The 24,077-nt window shown below is 42.7% G+C and overlaps 1 protein-coding gene across 4 annotated transcripts in view; it reads left to right on the top strand.

The window, feature by feature from the left end:
* Window positions 1–24,077, top strand: part of SNX29 (sorting nexin 29) — a 244,645-nt gene that overhangs the window by 147,771 nt on the left and 72,797 nt on the right. For all 4 annotated transcript variants that reach the window (XM_054995524.1, XM_054995526.1, XM_054995525.1 and 1 more), the window contains exon 19: window positions 22,836–22,976. In XM_054995524.1, coding sequence (XP_054851499.1) covers window positions 22,836–22,976 — 141 coding nt within the window. The remainder of the gene's footprint in view (window positions 1–22,835; window positions 22,977–24,077) is intronic.

Genomic DNA, 24,077 nt, shown 5'->3' with positions numbered 1-24,077 from the left:
CAGTTAGATTAACAGATTGATATATATATAGATATATAGGTTAATAGATAGAATATTGATAGAAAATAATTAATGATAAGGTTTAAATATAAGGATTGAGTAACCAACAATATTTTCTTTCTTTGATAAGATTTATATAATGCACCAAACTGAATGTACAGAAGAGTCAAATTGATTGACTATGTGATGAGTTATATAGAATTACCATAAAAAGATAGAATGAGTAATATATAGAGAATAAGTTAAATTGTTTGATTTAAATGTAAGATTTTTATGGTTTATGATATATAGGTTTATGATATATAGAAATATTTAAAACTGGAAAATGGGATAAATTGTTTATCCAAGATGGAAACAAAGACTTACAGTTTGGGTATATAACAAGAAAAGTAGTTAAGGATGTACTGCTTAATATAATGGAGAATGTATATCTGTTTTAGATAGAGGAATTTAATAGAAGTAAGGGAAAAGGGACAAAGGGTGGGAAAGCTGTTGGAAGTCAACAAAAGGGGGGGAAAGGGAGGGGGTTAGAAATGAAAAATTTGGGGAAAATTGAATGTAATGTAAAAATAACGGATTCTAACCCAATAAAATTTTTTTCAAAAAAAAAAAGGAACTGATTATTATTTATTTAATAAAGTTATAGTCCGCTTTCCTCGCAAGTGGGCTCAGAGTGGATAACATCATATATAATATAATCACATTAAAAGAAAAACAATATGGGCAGCAGCCCATATTGCTTAACCAGGCCAAAATAACCCATGAAATATATCAGTAGAAAGCTGGGGTGAGGGAGGTTCCAATCCCCCCTCCACAACAGACCAGCACGGAAGCCCACCACTGCCCCAACCTCAGCCGTATGCCTGGCGGAACATCTCTGTTTTACAGGCCCGGCAGAAGAATAGCAAATCTTGCTGGGCCCTAATTTCAACAGACAGAGTTCCACCAAGTTGGTGCCAGGACTGAAAAGGCCCTTGTCAAGGCCAGATGAGCACCACCAGCTGTTTTTTGGCCGAACAAAGTGCCCCCCGGGGAACATATAGTGAGAGGCAGTCCTTGCTGGTCCCATTCTGCTAAGGACTTTATAGGTTAGCACCAAAACCTTGAACCTGATCTGGAACTCCTCTGGGAGCCAGTGCAGCTGGCGCAGAACGGGTGTTATATGTGCCCTATACGGCTCCCTTGTAAGGACACACACAGCCGCATTCTGAACCAATTGTAATTTCCAGATCAGACCCAAGGGAGGCCCTGATAGAGAGAGTTACAGTAATCTTATCTGGAGGTGACTGTTGCCTGGATCACTGTTGTTCGGTCATGAGTCGAGAGGTAAGGGACAAGCTGCCTGGCCTGGCACAGATGGAAAAAGGCAGACCAGGCAACTGCTGTGATCTGGGCCTCCATCGACAAGAAGGCATCCAGGATCACCCCCAGACTCCTAACCGCCGGAGCAGGTGCAAGCGGTGCTCCATTGAGGGTCAGGAGCTGGATTCCTGAACCCAACAGCCCATGACCCAAGTACAGGATCACCATCCTTGTGGGGTTCAGTTTCAGTCGACTGTTTCAACCATCCAGTTATGGCCTCAAAAGCTCTAGCCAAGGCGTCTGGGGTGGAGGCGGGCCATCCATCCATCAACAGAGACAACTGAGTGTCATCCACATATTGGTGACACTCCAGTTTGAAACTTTGTACCAGCTGGGCGAGGGGGCGCATATAGATGTTAAATAACATTCGGGAGAGTATCGCTCCCTATGAAACACCGCACTCCAATGGGGTGGGTGGACAACTTCTGCCCCAGTGCCACCCTCTGTCCCCGACCATGGAGAAAGGAGACAAGCCATTGCAAAGCAGTCCCTTGTATCCCCACATTGGCAAGGCGGTGGGTCAACAGATCGTAATCAACTGTGTCAAACGCTGCCGTAAGATCTAATAACACCAGCAGTGCCAGCCCATTCCGATCCAGGTGCCTACAAAGATCGTCTATGAGTGTCATCTCCATCCCATAGCCCAGGTGAAAACCCGACTGGAACGGGTCCTTCTGGAAAACCTGCAACTGGTCTACCACTGCCATCGCTATACCCAGAAATGGGAGGTTCGAAACTTTCAGTTGCCATCTATTTGGGCAGCAGGATTTGAGTCCAGTGGCGCTTTAGAGACTAACGAGAGTGTGAAGAAGGAAGCTTTGACTCTTGGAAGCTTACACTTTTAAAATCTTGTTGGTTTCTAAGGTCCCACTCATCTACCATGAGCCCTAAAACAAATATTCTCTGCGCGCGCACACCCCAACCCAAATGCAAGGGTAACAGGAAAGCAAATTTCTTCTCATAGTACAAAAGCACATTTTCATGCTGAAGGTCTCACCTACAATCCCCAGAATATCGACATTAAAGAATAAGGATTGGATAGTTTGTCGTGTGAAAGACTTCCACCTGAGATCCTGGAGAACTGCTGCAAGATTAAGTAGATAGTACCAGTATGGATAAACTAGTTGTCTCATTCAGTATAAGGCAACTTCTTGTGTTCAGCTTTATGGACTTGTGAAGCTAGGACCTCTTTCCCTTGGCAGCTCTGCAGTTGAATTTTCTGCAGAGTAAGCGAACTCGTTTCGTTATAAACGTCTCTTTTGCAGTATCTTTGGCCCCACCGTTTCCAGCCTTTCCTCCAACGTTGCCCCACTATCCTAACTTTGACTGGTATTTGCTCTGGTATCTGTAAGGTGTGTGTAGGGTGTCACGTCTAGGGAGTTATAGGTCAAAAGCAGTTTGAAACTCTCCTCAGAAGGCGGTGGGGATGCACAGAAGGTAGCAGTCTGCTGATAACCATCATGTTATTCTGTCCTTCCCCTAGAAAACTAAATTGCATGGTTCATGCAGGCACATGGCTGTGGCCAGCCCAACATTACCTAGCTACTTTATTTATAATTGTCGTTTAATTTTACTGTTTTTCATCTGGATTGAGAGCCAGTGTGGTTTAATGGTTAGAATGTCAAACTAAGAGCAGAACCACAAGTGACAAAAGGCACAGATTGGACACTTGTCTGCTTCCCTCAAGTTTTGATGGGAAATGTAGGCATCCTGGTCTCGCAGCTTGGCTCTCCGACTGCTGTCCAACGGACTTTTCAACTGTCACTTGTCCAGCATTCCGCCAAGCTGCCTACATTTCCCATCAAAATTTGAGGGAAGCTGACAAGCGTCCAATCTGTGCCTTTTGTCACTTGTGGTTCTGCTCTAAGAGTGGGTGGATGTGGGTTTAAATCCTCCTCAGCCACCAGGATTAATAAGTGACCTTTGGTGACCTAGCCACTGTGTCAGCCTCACCTCCCAGGGCTGTTGTGAAGGTATGGTGGAGAATCTTCTTGGATGCTCCTTGAATTATCTTTGGTGGGGTAAAAATGTAGTAGATAAATTACTATGATAATTGTTTTTAGTTTGTGAACGACTGTAAAGAATGGGAAATTGGCGTCTAAGCACTTGGACACAACCTGATTTCATTCCATTTAAACATTTCAAAATGATTCTGTTGGACTTCTAATGGGTGTGCTCCACAAATGTGCATTTCGAAAGAGGCGATCTGTCCATTCCAGCAAGTAACGTGTTACTACTTTGTCAAGGAAGCAACTAGAAAATTTTCCAACTCTTGGTAAAGGCAAGTGGGCTTTTACAACTGCCTGAGTTAAAGCTCTTCACTGTTTCTGTCTAGTCTACCTAGTTCTGTGGATATTCAAATGTGCTTCCTAGTTACGGCCATTCTTGTACAGTCCCGCTGGGCTCCGTGTCCTTAAATGCTTCACAATTTCCCCCCAGCCAAAATTAATTTCTCTGCCTAAAGAAAACAATTATGTATAGCTCACCACAAATGCATCTGATTAGAAATTCGAATACGAGTTGGGCAGTATTCTGTGTGTAGAAATCCTGGACTATTCTCACCTCCGTGTTGCATAACTGCAGTACTCACTGAGAGGAGCTAAAAATACACCTCTGCTGTAACGCGGGGGAGCAGGGACTGCATTCTGTCCAAATTGCTCCCTAGAGTCTTCCGAAGAGAATGATGATACTTTTTTTTTCTTTTTTAGCCAATACATTCCTTGAGAAAGCATTCTGTAAGAGATGGGAAGCATAGTATTAAATAGCTTCTTCTTAATTTAGGAAACAATGATCACTATTTCATGTATTTCAGTTTGTGTCCTGTTGGCTCAGGGCAAGCTGGTGAACCAGGTTCGAATCCCCACTCTGACAAGTAACCTTTAGTTGTGCTTTAGTACTGACAAGTAACCTTTCGTTCAGTAGTTTAAGAGTGGCATCTTAAGATTTGGAAGTCCTGGGTTCAAATCCCCACTCAGGCGTGAAGTGCGTTGGGGTGGGGGGTCGCCCTTGGAACAGTTGCACACTCTCAGCCTGATCAACATCACATGATAAAATGGAGCAAGGAACAACCATGCAAGCTACCTTGAGCTCTTCTTGGGGGAAAGCCAAGATTTTAAAGGTAATAGATTTATAAGTAGGGCCAGGGCTCATTTTGAGGGGGAACGCACCGGAACGCAGTTCCGGCACTTCCCCGAAGAGGTCACATGACAGGTGGCCCCACCCAACTGACTCTCAGCCATTTTGGGCCCGTTTCGGCCTGGATTGGGGCCGAAATGGCCCAGATCGGGATTCTGATGGGTGGTGGATCACTCTCCCACTCAGCAGCGGCCCGATCCTGAACATTTTGGGTCCCTTTTCAGCCATTTTCAGTCCCTTTTTGCCATTTTGGGCCCAATTTCAGCCCTGAATGGCCAGGATTGGGTCCAAAACAGCCAGGATAGGTGATGTCAAGGGGTGTGGCATATGCAAATCAGTTATACTAATGACACACTTCCAGTGATGTCAAGGGGCATGACATATGCTAATGAGTTATGCTAATGAGTTCCTCCAGCTCTTTTTCTACGAAATGATCTCTGAGTAGGGCAGCAGTGGGCCCACTTCCAGGTTTCAGACAACCTAAGGAGACGTCCTGCTATGCCATCCTTTGATGCTGGTTCTCCTTAATATGAAGGTTTCCTTCATAACCTATTTTGTGTTCTTCTCCATTCCTCTTTGCATGTGGGACTCCTGTTTGTTTTCACTTTGTTTTTCTTCTTAACTCCTAAATCTCAGTGTTTCTCATACCAGCTATTAAAAAAGATGCTTCAAGGTCCAAAAGTTTTCTTTGCTGGTCATTCACGCTCTCCAAATTGCACTGTTTTAACAGTTCATACACACAGAGAGACAAAGTCGTTGAAATTTGCAATGTGATGATCTGGAGAACAGAGTGGAGTTCTTTAATCTTCTCTGCTTTTTCCTGGATTCAGCACTAAAGCTGCAACGTGCAGCGCAGTAGAAGTTCACGGAGGTAGCAGCAAAACAGCAACAGCAGCAAGCAAACAATATCCTGAACATCCATGGAGCCTCTTCGGTGCTTGGACCGCTTTGCCTGTCTGCCCTGCCTAGTCCTTGCCTTCTAAGGGCATGGCGGGGTCCAACTGGATGCCGCAGAGATGAATGTGGCTTATGACTGGAAGCATCAGGCCCAGATCCCAAGGGGGATTTTAATAATAACATAATAATAACAACAACGTTTGATTTATATACCACCCTTCAGGACAACTTAACGCCCCCTCAGAGCAGTTTACAAAGTATGTTATTATAGCCCCACAGCCATTACCCTGTGAGGGTGGGTGGGGCTGAGAGAGCTCTGAAAGAGCTGTGACTGACCCAAGGTCGCCCAGCTGGCTTCAAGTGGAAGAGTGGGGAATCAAACCCAGCTCTCCAGATTAGAGTCCCGTCACTCTTAACCACTACACCAAAGACCAGAGAGAGATAAATAGAAACAGATAAGAAGAAAATGCGCACTCCAGCTCATTTTCGACACCTTCCGCAAGCACAGTACCGGAAATCCTTGTTTCCTAGTTCTTCCCTTACATCTGAACAAAATGGATCTTTGGGCTAAAGGCATAGCCTGCACATAGTAACTCCCCCTAGGCATTTGAGTTGTTGTTTATAAAAGATTTGGGTTTTACCCACAAGTTTGGCTTCCATTCTTGAACTAAAAATATGCAACTCATGTCCAAAAAGGCATCTGTTTGTGTATGACTGACCACAGAAGCCCCCAAGCTCCATATCTTTGAGTGTTGTGATGGCAGTCTTCACTTTTTATGTTTTGTATGCCGAAGTTTTCTTTGGTAACCCGTAACAGTTAGATACATTGATTTCTCTGGGATTCTTTAGCTGGCAGTGTCTATGCTAGAAACAGAGATGCATCTGTTCACAGAGCAACTGGGTTCCTCCACTGTGTATGTTCTACTGGATGCTCTTTGCATGTGTGTATATTCAGAAGTAAAAGTTGTGCAGTGGGAATATGTTTTTCAGTGAAGCTTTTGCATCCGAGTCTGTTCCAAAATTGATTTCCAAAGCTTGGTTTTTCAAAGTCTCAGATGGGAGAAACCAAATTAATAGTATGCTTTGATCCTTTGGCTGTCCCCAGCAGAGTCGTCTCCTGAAGATAAATCATGTGGCATTTTAGTTCAGCGCCTGGATTTGTATCTCCTTCGGCTATTTCCATGTGCGTTTGATGCACGCAGCTAATTATGTCCCTCCTGTCTTTGGGAGGACTTGCAGATAGTTGAATGGCTGTTTCTTATTCTACCAGTTTGTATTCCAGCTGCAAATTGTAAGTATTAAACAGAATGATCCTGAAGATCAGGGGAATCTGAGGTGGTAATAAGCAAAACTTGCAAGTAATAAGAATAGGTAAAGATAGTCCCCCTGTGCAAGCACCGAGTCATTATTACTGACCCGTTGGTGGACGTCGCATCACGACGCTTTCTTGGCAGACTTTTTACAGGGTGGTTTGCCATTGCCTTCCCCAGTCATCTACACTTTACCCCCAGGAAACTGGGTACTCATTTTACCGACCTCGGAAGGATGGAAGGCTGAGTCAACCTTGAGCCAGCTACCTGAACCCAGCTTCCGCCAGGATCGAACTCAGGTCGTGAGCAGAGCTTGGACTGCAGTACTGCAGCTTACCATTTTGCACCACAGGGCTCTTAATTTTATATCAAATTCTTCCTTCCCCCAATATTTCATGGGAAGTAGACTGCATCAGGGTATATCTCCACAGCACCCTCCTCCTTTGTTTAAAGAATGCATTTATTCAAGAAATTCAAAGCATAGGCTGTGTATACACTCTGAAAATTTCTCTGCTAGTACATAGATCTATCCAATTATAACGTGCTTTTACAAGGAACGGATAATAAAGCAGGAAAACAGTGAGAGCGAAATAAGTTGTAATATTTGCCTGTTTTCCTACACCACAATGCAAAATCTATAAAGCATTCTCTTAGAAAGAAAACTTGAAAAGTACTGCAAGTTCTACATCAAGCAGTAAACTTCATATAAAGACATCAAAATCCATTTCGTGTGAAAAGAAGAGAAGCTTGCTCGTAAAGGGTATCTTGTTCCTAAGTGCTAGAGAGAGAGAGAGATTATGGCATGTCTGTGGACCAAATGGAGAGACTAATCGAATATGGTGGGGTTATTGTGCAGTTCTGTCTTGAAAATGCTTCCTACCAGAAGGTGCAAGTAACCTTATTAAAGTTTTGTTCTATAACATTTGAAGCCACAAATGTACTAAATAATGGAATAGATACCAAGTATGTTCCTGCCAACGAATATAAGAAAGAAGGTTCAAATGGCAGTGCTAGCTTTTCTCTGCACCCTAGAGAAGAAAATAATGAAACAAAAATACAAATTGACCATAAAGGATCTCAAAGCATGTACGATAATTTGGTTGGGACTGGTAAGTGCAGAAACATGAACTTGTCAGTGGCCCACTGTATTTCGTGATAGTAGTTCAGAACTGCATAGATTTACTAAAGTACTCTTCTTGGTTGTCTGCCCAGTGTTATTACTACAACGTCCGTATATACTTTCATATTCTTGCACAATCTTTTCTTTTTGATAATTGACATATTAAGGCAGGAGGGTTGTTCTTGAATGTTCAACTTTGATATTGTTCACAAAAGCAATTTAAGATTTTTTTTTTCCTGCCGCAAAATAATGGCAGTATGTTTTGTTTTTTAAAAAGCTCTAGTTACGTTCGCTATGCACTTCTTAATGTTATCTTTTTATAGCTCATTTGACTTCACTTCCTTGTATCATGAACTGGAAAAACTAGTTGCGTACCCGATCTCTGTTCTAATATCTGGAAACTTCATGGCAAAGCTTCTTTATATTTTCTTTCTCCCCCAGATGAGGGTAATCATTGGCTTGAACCATACATACCTCTGTGAAGTTTGCTAAATTGGTCAAAGAGTTGTTTCTTGCTGTTACAGCAAGAACAATGAATGGATGAAGTGATTTGGAAGCATAAGTCAGTTAACAATCTCTAAGTACATGAATTAGCAGGGCTTTTTTTCAGTGGAAATGCAATGGAACAGAGTTCTGGCACCTCTTGAAAATGGTCACATGGCCGGTGGCCCCGCCCCCTGACCTCCAGACAGAGGGGAGTTTAGATTGCCCTCCGTGCCAAGCGGCATGGAGGGCAATCTAAACTCCCCTCTGTCTGGAGGTCAGGGGGCAGGGCCACCGGCCATGTGACCATTTTTGCCAAGGGCAATTTAAACTTTAAAAAACTCCCCCCTTGTTCCCGTTGACCCAAAGTGACGTCATTGTGCGGTCTTGAGTTCCACCACCTCATTACCCAGAAAAAAAGCCCTGATTAGGAGTAATGATTTGATGGGCAAGCTGATGCTTTTTTGGGAACACAATATCTGGGGTTAAGATAATCTGAGATCTGTCGATCCATTCTGTAATCCCAAAAGAAAGTGTATCTCTGACTCTGCCGACTGGGGAAGGGAAAACAAAATAATGAGTCTGTAAACATTACAAGTGCTATTTTTCAGTAATTGTCTAACGAAGCACTATGTTAATGGAATCAAAACCTTGTACTAGCCTACTGTGTTCTGCTAGAACTTTCACTTAGTAAAAGTAACAACACGGGCAATTAAAGTTTTTAGTGAGTAAATATTCTTTTAATGTTGTCCAAACAGTACAATTCTGTTGATCATTAATTTGCCTCCCAAGAGGATGGTGCTGATAGGGTCTGTCTTTCCAAAGTGATGTTTTATACCAGTCATTGGTTGGGGTTGGGGGGAGATGTAGATGTAGACGTTGCGCAAAACTCACGCAAGAAAACGCGATATTTCGCGTTTTCCCCGCAAGATGGCGCAACGTTCCGGAGGCAGGTAAGCCGTCTGGAAATGGCCCTGTATTTTGTTCCCTGAACTCGGTAAGTAGTAGATGTTGCTTGACTACATACAACCTTTGAAATTAGACTTAAACTCATGAAGAAGAAGCTGCTAACCAACTGTTTCCAGTTACGATGGGAATCTCGATTCCTATTCATGTCCGAAGAAGGGAGCTCTGACGCTCAAAAGCTTACACTCTGAAATCACCAGACTCAAATCCTGCTCTTCCACTGCAGACCAACACGGGGTACCTACATCACAGGTGGTACCTACATTAGGTGTACCAACACGGGTACACCTAAACTTTTCTTGTTATATACCCCATTTTAAAGCTTTGTCCAGTTGGGGCTGAAGACACTCGAGAGTCAGCCACCTGACCCTCTGCAGTACAGTGAGGAATGGAGAAAGAAAAACTACAGCTTCTTGGAAACTGAGAATGCAAATCCCCTTCTGATCGGGAATAAGCAACTTTTGGCTAGTTTATCTGCTTTACATCAAAACCTCCAGTGTAGAAATATTTTTAAAGTTCCACACACATCTAACCTCTAGATGGTGATAGTCACCAGCAGCCTAACGGGTTCTGGCAAATGATTGCTGCAACCGTATTCCTGTAGACATGCCTGTGCTTCTGGTGTATCTACTTTTCTAATGATTCAGAATTTACCTCCTCCGCAAACGGGTCTCTCAGACCGCTCAATAAATTGAATAATCCTCTGTAGTGGGCAGCTGTTGATATATTGGGCATTGATAAATTGCTGGGAATATAAAGCCTCTTTGAAAGATTTCTTGGAGAGCGTGCGCGTGTGTTTACACAAACGTCATTATAGTAGACCTGTGTTAGTAAGGTGGGGATTTTATGAATTTCTTTATGCCCAGGAGACTATTGATTTGGTTGTCAAGGGTAGGGCATGCAGGAAGAATACCTGCCCAACTGGATATAAAGTTATTTGATCGGCACAGCTAGATGGACTAATTTCCATGTTTGGTTGCAGGGCTTGGGTGAGGGGAGGGGGAATGGTACAATAAAAACATTAAGGCCAGGTGGCTTGAGCAGAGGTGTAAAATTTCCAAAGGGGGCAGGGCTTTGATTAGGATGCATGAAGTTGGAAACCCTGCATGCCTTGATTGTGGCAGAGTAGAGTGTGGCTTGATGTTTTCTGCAGTGTTGGCTGCTATTTATTTGTTTGTGTCTATCTGCAGAGAGGCAAGCCATACTCATTCGATAATGGGGGTACCAGCATTTGTCAATATACTTCCAGAGCAGATAGAGATCTGGATTTTGGAAAACAAAAACCATGGGAGTCCAAAGCACCCAGGCTGCTTGTAAAATCTGAACAAGAGGCATTATCATGCCTCATGCGTAAAGCCCATGATGTCTCGCAGCATAATTGAAGCCTTCGCCGACAGTGAGGAGCCTGGGTGTGACCTTGGATGCCACACTTTCAATGGAGGCCCAGGTCACGACCGTTGCCAGGTCTGCCTTTTTTTATCTTCGACAGACCAGGCAACTGGCGCCCTATGTTTCGCCCCGGGACCTGGCCACAGTAATCCATGCAACGGTCACCTCCAGGCTAAACTACTGCAACTCACTCTATGCTGGGCTGCCCTTGGGCCTGACCCGGAAGTTACAGCTGGTCCAGAATGCAGCGGCATGTGTCTTTACTGGAACGCCAATTCGAGCGCACATTCATCCTGTGCTGTGCCAGCTGCACTGGCTCCCAGTGGAGTTTTGGATCCGGTTCAAGGTGTTAACCTTGGTGTTTAAAGCCCTTCACGGACTGGGACTTGCATACCTGCGGGACCGCCTCCTCCATTACATCCCCTGCAGGGTGTTGTGCTCTGCAGACAAGCAACTCCTGGTGGTCCCTGGCCCGAAGGACATCCATCTGGCCTCAACCAGGGCCAGGCTTTTTCTGCCCTGGCCCCGGCCTGGTAGAATGCTCTCCCGCTGGAGATCCACGCCCTGTGGGACCTGTTACAGTTTCGCAGGGCCTGTAAAACGGAAATGTTCCACCGGGCCTTCGGCTGAGTGCCAGCAGGTGTCCTCCTTCTTCCATCTAAGACCACCGCTTTTTCCGGGGCTGCCCTCAGCCATCTGCTATGTCCATATACGGACTCCCAATATTTGTTTAAATAGCCTGCTCCTGGACTATTTTAATGATTTTAAAAAAATTATTATTGATTTTATGTCTTTGCAATTTTAATGTATTTTTTAATGTTGTTAGCCGCCCTGAGCCCTTCTGTGGGGAGGGCGGGGTATAAATCAAATTAAATAAATAAATAGATAAATAGAATTCACGTCATGAAAAATCTCACATTCGGACTTTTCAAATAGATCAAGCCTTAACCAAATGCACACATCATAGCAAACTGTTTTAGTCATTTTGTGACATTTTTGGCTTCTCCTGCAATGAACTCGTGGTTCCTTCCTTCTCGGTATACTCACAATGGCCCTTTGAGTTAGGTAAGGCTTAGAGATGGTGACTTTGCCTTGTGGTTCATTAGGAGACATTAGCATATAGATTTGAACTCAGGTCTTCCCAGCCTTAATTGTGTGATGTAACCACTACACAGTATAGTTAGTGTATGTTTTAATGTAGAGCATTCACATACGTAGGAGTCCCACAGCCTTCTCCACTGAGCTTTTACAGATGGAGTTTGGGCAGATTTATAATAGTGTTTGTACCAAATTTACACTGGTTTAAGTTTCCTATGAAACTGCACATGACTTGGTTGCTTTCAGAAACACCAGTAAGCACTGGATCTTGTATCCTGGTCTTCTTCCAAACACCTCAACAATTCTGTGGTGTGTATGTGTGTTTGGAAGTCGTACCATAATAGTTTTTTTTTCATTGGTTTGTTTATATTTTTATACTGCTTCAACTGCAGTGGTTCTCAAAGCAATTAACTGCAAACAGATACACACACACAAAAGGTGATGGAGGAAAGTACAGCCTAAATAGTGGTGCATCTTATAAAGAATATCTGAACGATGGAGCTGTCACTTTATGAATATAGTGATCACGCTGGTCTAAGATAATTCCTTAGAAAGAAGTCTCTTCTTTAAGTAATTGGTCTCTGGAATACCAGGTGTCAGGGCTTTTTTTCAGCGGGTACGTGGTGGAACGGAGTTCCGGCACCTCTTGAAAATACTCAGCAATAGTGCATAAAAATAATATTATTTCAAAGAATCCCGTGTGTTTCTTCCTCATTTCCTTCTTGAGAGTTCCACCACCTCTTAACCCAGGAAAAAACCCCTACCAGGTGCTATTGATGGTGTCTTGTAGACTACAAAGGTAGACCTGATGGGGGAGAGTCCTATTTCTACTGGTGGGATCTTTGGTTCTCCAAACTCTCAGTGGCTGTTGCTATCAGAAATGCTTAAAGTGATGTATGAAGTTCCTTCCCCAGTTGCCTCGCTGATGTTGCTGCCTTGCTATATCCTTAGCAGTGGCTTGGGGAAATAGCCTCTCCCCAAGGGAAACCAGTTCTTCCTTCTGACTTTGTAAGGATGGCACTTTCTCGTCTGCCTACTGCAGCACTATTTCAACAGGAAGCAACATATCAATCTGTGATACTTCTTCCCATCTGACGGTATTATCAAAATTTAGCAACCGAGGACACCGTGAGCTGGATCCAGCTACGGATGATCGAATTTCTAAAGATCTGTTCTATTGACAATTAAATCGAAGGCAAGAGAAGTAAACTAGAAGCTGAAACCCCTGCAATAGAGAGGAGACAATAACCCCCTTCTTTCCCTCTAAAGCCAGGAACCTTTCCCTTTTTTTTTGTTATTTTGTTCTTTTTTATTGTTCGTTTTCCTCCGCCTTCCAGTTCACATTCCTAGTCTCGGCTTCTCTCTCCCACGCAAACTAATACACGGAGTGCTTTGCCAGCCTATTGAAATGAAATCGACTCAGGCTTTTCAGCAGCTGAGATCGGTCAATATTATTTTCAGTGCTCTGGGAGAGCAATCAGTGTATTAACTTGGGGGGAAAACCAGGGCTTTTTTCCAGCAGGAATGCGGTGGAACGGAGTTCCGGCAGCTCAGCCACTGGCCCCGCCCCCTGATCTCCAGACAGAGTGGAGTTTAGATTACCCTCTGTGCCGTCGGCGGCATGGAGGGCAATCTAAACCCCCCTCTGTCTGGAGATCAGGGGGCGGGGCCATCGGCCATGTGACCATTTTCGCCGAGGACGATTTAAACTTTAAAGAACTCCCCCCCCCTTGTTCCAGCTGACCCGAAGTGATGTCATTGTGCGGTCCTGAGTTCCACCACCTCTTTTCCCAGAAAAAAAGCCCTGGGGGAAACTATAACAGCAAGTTTGTCAGAAGGCTCATCGGAAGTCCCATGGATTAGGATCCAGTCAAGTGGGCCGTCTGAGGTGAAGGGCAATTTGTTGTTGACATCTGATTTTTAAGTTCATCCCTAATCCAAACCCCTGTGAACGGAAGTTTGTGAAAGAATACCTTCTCCGCCTTCTTCCTCCGGGTATCTGCATATGCCACTGGAAAAGCCCAGGAGGTTATTGACCTCCACTCCTGCAAGGCCAGGGAGAAGGGGGGCATTTTACCAGATTTTGTTCTTCTTGCCACCTCCGTGTTAACGTGGCATTTTGTTCAGTGTGGTCCCCCAAGCCTCAGCTGTGGCTTTTTGGTAGGCACAGGGCTGCTACAGAAAGGAGAAAGCAAGGGCAGTCTGCTTTCATGGAAATATGCATCCCACCCCATAAAACGGATTCTGGTGAGGAAAGCATCTTTCTGGAAAAGAGTTTTGGAGGCTTACTACAAATGCGTACCAGTGCTCATTTTATATATCCTAGAATAATGCCTGTTTAATGACAAAACAAAGCCGCTGCAGATTCTTTTTTCCAAGGTTATGATTTACTACAAGCTTCATTTGCTGAATTGTTTCCAAGCTATTGGGCCAAACTCTCAGAATTGCAAAAGGTGTGGGGCACTTCCAAAGCCATAAAATGAAGTGAGGGTTTTCTATTTGGAAGAATTGGTGACAGCAGTGATTCATTTGTCAACGAAGGGAACTCTTAATGGCTTTTATATTTTTACTGTATAGTTAATGCTGTTTTCAATATTTTAAATATTTTAATGACTTCATACGATCCCCATTTGGGTGGAAAGGCAGCATATGAGTGTTTTACATAAATGTTAAAACTTCCAGTGCAAACGGTGAGACTCTCTTGCAGTCACTTTTTAATTTGAATTTTCATCTGTGATAAAATATGCCCTTGAAAAGTTGATTAGGAAGGGGCTTGTCTGTGCTAGCCTTTGTCACTCTCTGCTGTAGTTATTCCAGGCAATTTGGGATTGGGTAGATTCATGGAACAGCGGTCCCTTGATGGCTGCTTGGCAGGGTGACTGAAAGAAGCCTCTGCAGCCAGCTTTAGGAGGCCACATCTGAGACCTCTGTGGCCTCTTTGTTGACCCTCCAGGGCAATTGGTTGGCCGTTGTGTGAACCAAGATGCAGAACTGGATGGGACCGCAAGTCTGCTATAGCAGAGCTCTTTTATATTCTTATTTTCAGGGGGGGGGGGGGTTAGCATCAAGCAACTTTTTGGGAGACTATAAATACCCAATGTCCGAATATTGCTGAATACATTTATATGGATCAAATGTTACAAGTCATGAGATTACTTTATCTCATTAAGGTAGCGGGTGAACAGATGGAGTGGGTTAACAGTGAATAATGAAGATCAGCAGTGCCTTTCACGTGTTTACAGATCTTTACCATCATAATGAGTCCGTGCCCTCTGGTGTCTAATGCCTCTTAAATGTTTGCGTGCTTATTTTATTAGTTAGTGCACACATTTTAATCCTAATAATTTATTCCTAACGTTGTAGTGTCTGCAGTTCCATTCCATGGTTTCTTTTCTTTTTTTAATTTATTTTTTTAAAACCAAACAAACAAACAAAAACAATGTACCGAAGTAAAATAGAACAACAACAAAGTCTTAGTGAACTATATACAATAAACGTCATGCCAATATAGTTAAAACAAAGACAACTAGCTTTTTTTTTCAATTATTTGATAGTCGTTGCTTCAAATCTGAGTAACAAAAAGTAAATGCTTAGGTGGAGAGTGATTTGTATTGGAAATGAATTCAATGAATGGTAACCATTTTGCAATAAAATCAGTTTCTTTCAAATAGTGTTCACTCTGGTATAATTCGTCATGTATTTTTTCTTGTATATAGTGGTCCCATATTTTTTCTAACCATTTTTCTGCTGTGGGAACCGTCTTTGATTTCCAATGTAAAGCTAGCAAGTTCTTAGCTACAACCAAAAGGTTGCTAATTAGATCTTTTCTTATTTGTGGAATTTCGAAAGTATCCCATACATTCAAGAATATGATCTTTGGATCAAGGGGGATTTTGTAGCCCGTTATTTCTTTTATATAACATAATATATCATTCTAAAAAGGTTCTATTCGGGGGCATTCCCACCAACAATGTTTAAACGTTCCTATATTTCCACACTCTTTCCAGCAGAGCGGAGGATTTGTTTTAGTTATTAGTGAGAGTTTTCTTGGTGTTATATGCCATCTGTGAATGATTTTGTAATTTTGGATTTGGGAGGTAACTGTCTTTGGTTTTAGAATGTTTGCAGTCCATATTTCTCTCCATTGTTCAGGTGTTAGCTCTATGTTGCAATCTAAGTGCCAATTTGTTTGGCATTTTAGAGTTTTAATTTGGTTGAGAGATAAAAGGATGTTGTATAGTTTAGAAATTAATCCCTTTTGTTTGAGTGATTTGGTATCAAGTAGGAGTTCAAAATCAGTTGCATTCTTTTTAAGTAATTCTTGTATTTTTATTTGTTGTAGCATGTTTGAGAGTTGAAAATAGGTAAACCAGTGAATCTTGTGTTTTATTTTTTGTTCTAATTCTATTTTGTTTATGATTCCCTTTTTTGTTGTTATATCTATTATGCGGATCATATTTGCTTGGAGCCATATATTTTTAAAGGCTTTAGTTTGCCCTGGAGGGAACCAATGCTGTTCTATAAAAGAAGAGAATCTTGAGAATTGTGGTACAAGTTTGAATCTTGTACGATCCCAGGTATTGATTATTGATTCTAGAAAAGGGTTATTTATTTTGTGGGGTCGATCTTTTTTTGTGTCCCAAAACATATTTTGTATATTGCAATGTTTAAGTTCTGACTCCAAGATTGCGATCCAGTCAGTCTTATTTGCTGTAATTAAAATTTGATTCCATGGTTTCTGCAGTGCTCCAGAAGCAAAGTTTGTATGGGGTGTTCAGCAATTTTCAAGTTTCTGGCTGAGCTCCATAAAAGGTCACATTTTGTCCAGTTAACCTTCGTAACTGGACAATTTAATGGAACTAAATTTTATACTTTGCTAGCCACGATCGAAGATACTCATAGCATGAGTGGGTTTTCGTCCAGTCATGGAGCCTGTTGGCTGCCAAGTGCATTAGCATAAGATTTGAAACATCTAGCAGAGCCAATTCATAATGCAAAATATGAACCTCTGTTCACCAGCAGAATTCACCATAAATATGTGTCCATCATGCATCAATTAAATACAATCAATCAGTTTACCTTTGTTATGCCCATCTTCTCTGCACTTGTATCCTTCCCTCCAGCAAAGAAACAAAACTGTTACGATGGGATTGTATATGCCTGAATGACACATTCTTCATGTAGAGTTCTGCATGTGTATAAGAGGTCCCCTTTTGTTTGTGTATAGGGGGTCCCCTTCCCCCCCAAAAAGACTGTTTTGGTGATTGCAGCCTGTATCTTTTCCCTCTATACATACAAGTGCAATTGAGAATTTTCTATTCTGTCCTTTTGATCAAAAATTAAATGCCTTTGTGGCCTAAATAACTACTATATCACCAGTTTTGCTTTTGTGATCAGTTGCTGCATATGATCTTGCCGATTCTACATTTCTTTCCAATAAGGTTAGAACCACTAGGCAGATCTCTAGAGATTTAGTTGATTTCTGTTGTCACATTTCATATTTCAAGGTTAATACTATTTATAGTCTCTGTTTCTAATTATGGTATTTTTTACTGTATATTAACTTGGTATTTTGTAATCTTTGGGAAAGCAAGCTCAGTAAATAACCTGTCCCATGCAATGCAACCTAGATATGTCATCAATTTAGTGGTAACCAAGTCAGTGCAATTGCTTGCATTTAAGTGGGGGACAGACTTGGTTCAGTGTTTCACTTCCCAAATTTGGAGGTGAAGACAGTAACGTATGCAGCTTGGAGAGACGTGGGAAAAAAGGATACTGGTTCTGGATGCTGGCACAGTCTGTAATTGGTGGACCAATACATGAATTAATGAGAAGAGAATCTCAAAAGCCTTACTGTTTCTGAGAGAGACTTGGTCGACTGCCAAGGCAGCCAGAACTGTGGGCCTTGCTTCTTTTCAAGTTAGGTGGCTGTAAATGCCTGTGAGCTATGTTAAATCATGCCCATCTTGAAAACCTAAGGGCGTAGGACCACCTGAGGGAGGCATAGTTGTAAGGAAGATCGTGACGAGGGATGCATTCAAAATCATAGTTCATGAGGGCATGGGGCCACAGGTAAACTGGCCATTCTACTTACAGGGAAATTCCCCAGTAGGCTGCTGCCCTAGAGGGCTACTGGAAGCATAGAGCAAGGACAGCCAAGCGCCAGCCTCAGAGATCACTTGGCTCAGCAGCAATGATATCTGGCATCAGCTCACCCACTGCTACCCCCTTTACTGCTGGTGATGTGCAGGAAGCCGCAATGGATGAGCCACTGCCCCTTGTTGACACGTTTGAGCTGAGTGGCCCCGCAGTGCTGATTTGCACCCAGCAAGGGCCACTCAGCTTGGGTTACTCGTGGGCCATTTTCACTTCCCAGTCTGTTCCCGGCATGGGGTAACTCTTGCAAGGAAGCCTAAGCGTGAGCTGACCTTCATGTTCATAATGACTTAAGAGACTTGTGGTACAGTCCTAAGAAGAGTTACACCTAAGTTCATTGAATTCAATGGACTTAGAAGGGCATAACTACTGAAGATAGCTCTGTAAGAGCTAACCCGTGGTTTGTTTGCGTGCAAGCTTTTTCCAGTCTCCAATCAAACTTTTCCCCCAGTCCAACTTTTAACACCTACTTAAAATCCTTGCCAGTTGCTGCAGCTTATAATTGATAGAGGATTAATACAATTTCCAACATACAACAGCAGCATGGAAGGAGGAGCTCTGTATTCAGGACACTTGATGGTTACAGCTCTAAACCAGGGAAAATAAATCATGGAGTTCTGGTTTTTAGACAAGGATGTTGACGGGAGGAGGCCAAACGATGGTTTCCCACAATGCATTTGGCTTTTGTGACTTCACGACAAGCGCTGATTTGACAGAGCCATCCCATTTGCTGACCGTCTTGCTCAATATTGTTTGCTCTGACTGGCTGTGATGCTACAGGGTCACAACCACGCAAGGGACAGTTGTTCTGAGTTCATTGTAATTAACCCTCTGAATAAGCAGACTTTATTGTCTAACACCCCCTGGCCTTAACGTGGAAGATGGTATGTAAACATATCACTTTTAATTAATTTTTTTAAAACCCTAACTTACGCTTAGAAAACCCCTTATGGTGGTGACTGCCACCTTCCCGAGAAATCTCTCCATCTTCAGTATTCTTAGACTTATCACTTTAGCTCCCAAAGCTGGATTGAAATCTGTGTTGCTAATGAAGGCAGAAGCCAAAACATTAAAATAATTTTAGACTCTGCATCTCTTTTGCCAGTCACTTTCGTAAGAGTATGCCTTTTAGAATTATTTCTCATATATTTTCCCTTTTGACTGTAAAAGACAGGATGCTTCCCCCCTCCCTTAATCAGGTTTTTTTAAAAAAATACAAATCCCATTTTTCTCCCTGAACTCCACTGCAGAGAAAATCATAGTGTTGATGAATCACGTAGTTCAGTGTTACAGATTAAGCTGTAACCTGTTGTTAAGTAATTAAGGATCCCAACACACTGTAATTTTTTTTTAAAGATGGCAGAAATATTTATTCATTTCCTGTATGCATTGCGAAAGGTTTTACCTAGTTGTTTAATTGAAGGAAAGGGCCTTTTTAAAACCATAACCAATCTGAAGGCGTAACACGGGCACCTCCTATCAGTGATTTTCACCAAAGGCTTACGTATTTCAGTTTGAAGGGGCATGTTATATTTTTTTGTTTTGGCACAAGTCTTTAATAAAACATCATTCCCTCAACAGAAAGTGATATGAGCAAGACAAAAATATTTCTGAATAGTTCTGCTCACTTTGAAAACCATGGCCGTTTCCACACGGCTTACCTTTGCTTGGAACGACCCGGGACATCATGCAAAAAACGTGGAAGATTGCGTTTTTTCGCACGAGATTTGCACGACATCGCGCGATTCTCGTGTGAGAAAACGCGATCTTCCGCGTTTTTTGCGCTATGTTCCGGGTCGTTCCAAGCAAAGGTAAGCTGTGTAGAAACAGCCCATATAAAGCTGGCTCAGCATCAAGCTCTGTGAGTTTCTGAGGGACTTGCAGAACTTTCAAGTGAGGGTTTTCCCATTCACTCTTGCACCTGAGGCTAGGCTGTTCACACATTACAACAGGATGCCTGGACACCTTCTTGGACAACTGTTGTGCTTTGGACCCATTCCAGTGTGGGTTTTAGTCCATGCTGTGGGATGGAGACAGCTCTGGTGGCTCTAGTTCATGACCTCCACCTGAATATAAACAAAGGCTGTGCTTCATCGATCTGCAGCCTTTGATACAGTAGGCTGTGCTATCCTGTTGAGGTGTTTAATGGCAGAAGTAGTAGGTACTAGGAGATGTGCCTTGGCCTGGTTTAAATCATTTTTCATGGAATGGACTCAAAAGGCTTGCTATTGGAGACCAGTTATCTTCAGTGTGGGAATTACCTTGTGGGGTTCCACAAGGTGTAATCTCCCCCACACTATTCAGCCTATTTGTAAATCATTTGTAGCCATGGAATTGGATGCCATTAGTTTGCAGATGATACCCAGCTCTGTATCTCACTATCCAAATCTCCTGGTGATGCAGTGTAGAGAGAGATGTTGAGTCACTAGATGACAGTTGTCAAATGGCTGAAAGCAAACAAATTGAAACTTAACCCAGACAAGACAGAAGTGATGCTGGTTGGAAAAGCAGAGATCTTAAAGGACGCTGTGCTTCTGACCTTTGATGGGATTTAGTTGACTCTGGCTGACTCATTTAAGAGTGAAATGGGTAGCCATGTTAGTCTGTTCATAGCAGTAGAAAAGAGCAAGAGTTCATTAACACCTATAAGACTATCAAAATTTGTGGTAGGGTAGGAGCTTTTGTGAGTCACAGCTCACTTCTTCAGAACAATGAACTCTGTGTCTGGAGATCAGAGGATGGGGCCACCAGCCATGTGACCATTTTCAAGAGGTTCCGGAACTCTGTTCCACCGCGTTCTGGCTGGAAAAAAGCCCTGCCAAGGGCATATGTGTTTTCTTTCTATGAAAGCCCCTGTGACTTTAAGCAGTGGTTATATACTGCACTTTAGGTGACCTGCCCCTTGAGAAATTCAGTGGTGGGTGACATTTACTTTGGGTAAAACTCAGATGAGACTTGCCAGTTTTTAAGAAAGACGAGAGAAAGGCAGGGCAAACAAAGAAGCAGTTGTCATTTGATAAATTCACATCTGTTGCAGCTATCTTTAATCAGGGGAGTTCAGGAATTATCTAGATACATGGGTTGGATCCACACTAAACTAGCAATTCCCATCATTTCCCCCTTTCTGCTTCAGACCCCTTCATAACATTCCTCAAGGATGCTGTAGGAGGCATGAAAGTTTCATTCTGGCACTGGAAAATTTAGTCTGGGTTCAGCCCCATAGGTGAGATGGCTGGGTCTCCACAGTCAGTTCTATGTCTACCAAACTGCTGTCTGGTTGCCATGGCAAAGACAGCTGAAATGCATTGGGAGACGCTTATTACATTTGCACCTGAATGCCTCCTGTGTCATTCCTCCTAATAGTAAAGTGGCTGCCTCTCTTCTCTGACCAAGTGATAGTAGCTAAACCATGCCATCCACTTAGGGAAGACGCTCTCCAGGGCTGCAGAAAAATACAACTTCATAAATTAAAGCCTTCTAAAGGACCTGCTATATTAGCCTGGCGAAGCATATTCAAAACAGCTGACAGCCAGTTAAGGGGGAAAAGGAGGGGTGTCATTTGCTCAGAGCTCGTAGAAACCTGGAGGGAGAGAATTTGAGGGGAGGTCCAAATTATTCCTTTTCTCTTGTGCTTCTTCATGTCCCCCTCCAGCTCATCTTTCCTGTTATTGTTGCAGCTCACTCTGTTCTCTTCCTCTTCTTGGATATAGTCATCTGCCATCGTCATGTCAGGGTGTTTCCTTGAGAAACGCTTCAGTCAGCACAAATAAAGGAGGAAATGTCACTGTGGAGCAAGAGTCCCTTCTCAGAAGCGATCTTTCCAGTTGACATTGATTTTGAGTGGGAAACTTTTCAGAGCCGTGGCCCGTGCATGCACGTACACACCAACAAGTATATGCACACACAGAGGGAACGTTTAATTTTTCTGGCAGTATATTTTAGCTCCTCTTCCACCCCTTGCAGAAGAGCTAGAACTTTTCATACAGCACAGCAGTGAGAGATTCTGCATTACATCTTTGCTACAAAATAAGTACAGCGTAGAATTGATAACAACAGCTGCACTGCAGCAATCGGGGGATTTTAAGCTGTCAAGAGGTAGAAGGCTGGGAGCGCTTAGAATATCTGGAAATTATATATTCTACATCAGTCTTTTCTGTGGAAAAACATACCTTGGGCAATCTGAAACAAAAATATTTCATATGTGATCAATTCTGTCACTCATTTTTCTTGTTGCTTATCTGGAATCCAATAGTTGTCTGTCTGTTTTTGTATATATCGATCAGCAAAGTCTTGAACACCCCAGGAAGTATGGCATTTGTTTTTTGAAGGAAGGTTATGTGTTTATTAAAAATAAAAACAAAAATGGCCTGAATCTTCCTCGAACATGGAGTGCTTTCTAATATTTAGAGGAAACAAGGCAGTATTGCTATGGGGTGGTGGTGGGGTTTACCCACACTGGAAATAATTAGTGCTGTCACTTTCTCAAAGAAATCATAGTTGAATAATCATGCATGAATTAAACTATTATATCTGCATATATTTGCATGCAAATAAAACAACATTGAAGGGAAAAGAGACTTTGTTTCTAAGACAATGCATGCATGTGTTAAAGTAGACCACCTCGTAAAGGCACTCCTTCCTGTGCAAGAGAGAACAGGGGATGCTTTTTCCAAGACTGGCATGTTAAGTTTTTAAAGTATTTATCTTAATTAACCTGTGTTGCCCAGTTAATCAGGATACCTTTTTAGCTGACGAAAATCATTTAATTATCTGATTAGTCATGTAAAAATTTCATCTGCAAAAATCTACTGTTTTAATCTGCTGGTTCCCAGTCATACATCAGCTGTGATAAAGGCATACATTCAGGTTAATGTGCCTTCAAATAAAATGAATATTTCTCCCCAATCTACTTCCAACAGGTATATATCAGGATAAAAGATGACGAATGGAACGTTTATCGAAGATACACAGAATTCAGAAGCCTACATCACAGACTACAATCAAAATATCATCAAGTGAGAAGTTTCAACTTTCCACCAAAAAAGGCCATTGGAAACAAGGTAACTAAAAGCATTTGTGAATACGTTAAAGATGGGGAAATACTTTTTTGAAAACCTCCTGTTTCAGTAAATAAATGCTATTTTAGGAAATCCACAAATACCACCGTTTATTCCAAACTGAGAGACTAAGGGAAAAAATATATCTGATCTATCTGTCTGGGCTGGTGTAGTGGTTACAGTATCAGAGACTCATGTTCAAATCCCCATACTACCATGAAAGCTTGCCAGCTGACCTTGGGCCAGTCACACACATTCAGCCTACTGTACTTCAAGGGGTTGTTGTGAGGATAAAATGGAGGGGGGGGTCATATTGTAAGTCTCTTTGGGTCCCCACTAGGGAAAAAAGTGGAGCATAAATGTAGTAAATAAAATCTCTTATGCTACAAACCAGGGCTTTTTTTCTGGGAAAAGAGGTGGTGGAACTCAGTGGGTTGCCCTCGGAGAAAATGGTCACATGGCTGGTGGCCCCGCCCCCTGATCTCCAGAAAGAGGGGAGACAGAGATCTCCCCTCTGTCTGGAGATCAGGGGGCGGGGCCACCAGCCATGTGACCATTTTCAAGAGGTTCCGGAACTCCGTTCCCCCGCGTTCCAGCTGAAAAAAAGCCCTGCTACAAACTGAAAATGTGATCTGGGACTACCCGCTCCATACAAATCGCAGGCTATCCGGGATGGAGACTAAAAGGAAGAAATTGAGAGTTACGTATACTTGTTGATGATTTTTATGACTAATACATGTTGTTTTTATGAATAATACATGTAATAATACATGTGATGAGGAAGGGATTTGGATGCAGCACACTCTGGGTTTTAGCTTCTTGTAGGGCAGTCAGGAAGTAGCTGTGAGACTCATGGCTGAGTGTAAGGAAAAGGGTTGCATATATAAAGGGAACATATAAACATGAACCTGGCTGGCTATCAGGACTTCTCCCAGTGGGCTGATGCCCCCTCCCTCTATTTCTGGGCTGGGCCAGGCCAGCCCACTCACAGAAGGATAGTGTGTGGCTCGCCTGAGCTTCGCCTACCGAGAGAGAGGCTGCATGCCCAGCTCAGGTGTTGGTGGTGGGCGCCTTCACATGGCTTACCAAGCCTCATGTGGCCCG

Source organism: Eublepharis macularius, chromosome 12 (genome assembly GCF_028583425.1).
Source record: "Eublepharis macularius isolate TG4126 chromosome 12, MPM_Emac_v1.0, whole genome shotgun sequence".
Taxonomy (NCBI): Eukaryota; Metazoa; Chordata; class Lepidosauria; order Squamata; family Eublepharidae; genus Eublepharis; species Eublepharis macularius.
The sequence above is the reverse complement of the archived record's forward strand: the minus strand, read 5'-3'. Positions and strand labels throughout refer to the sequence as shown.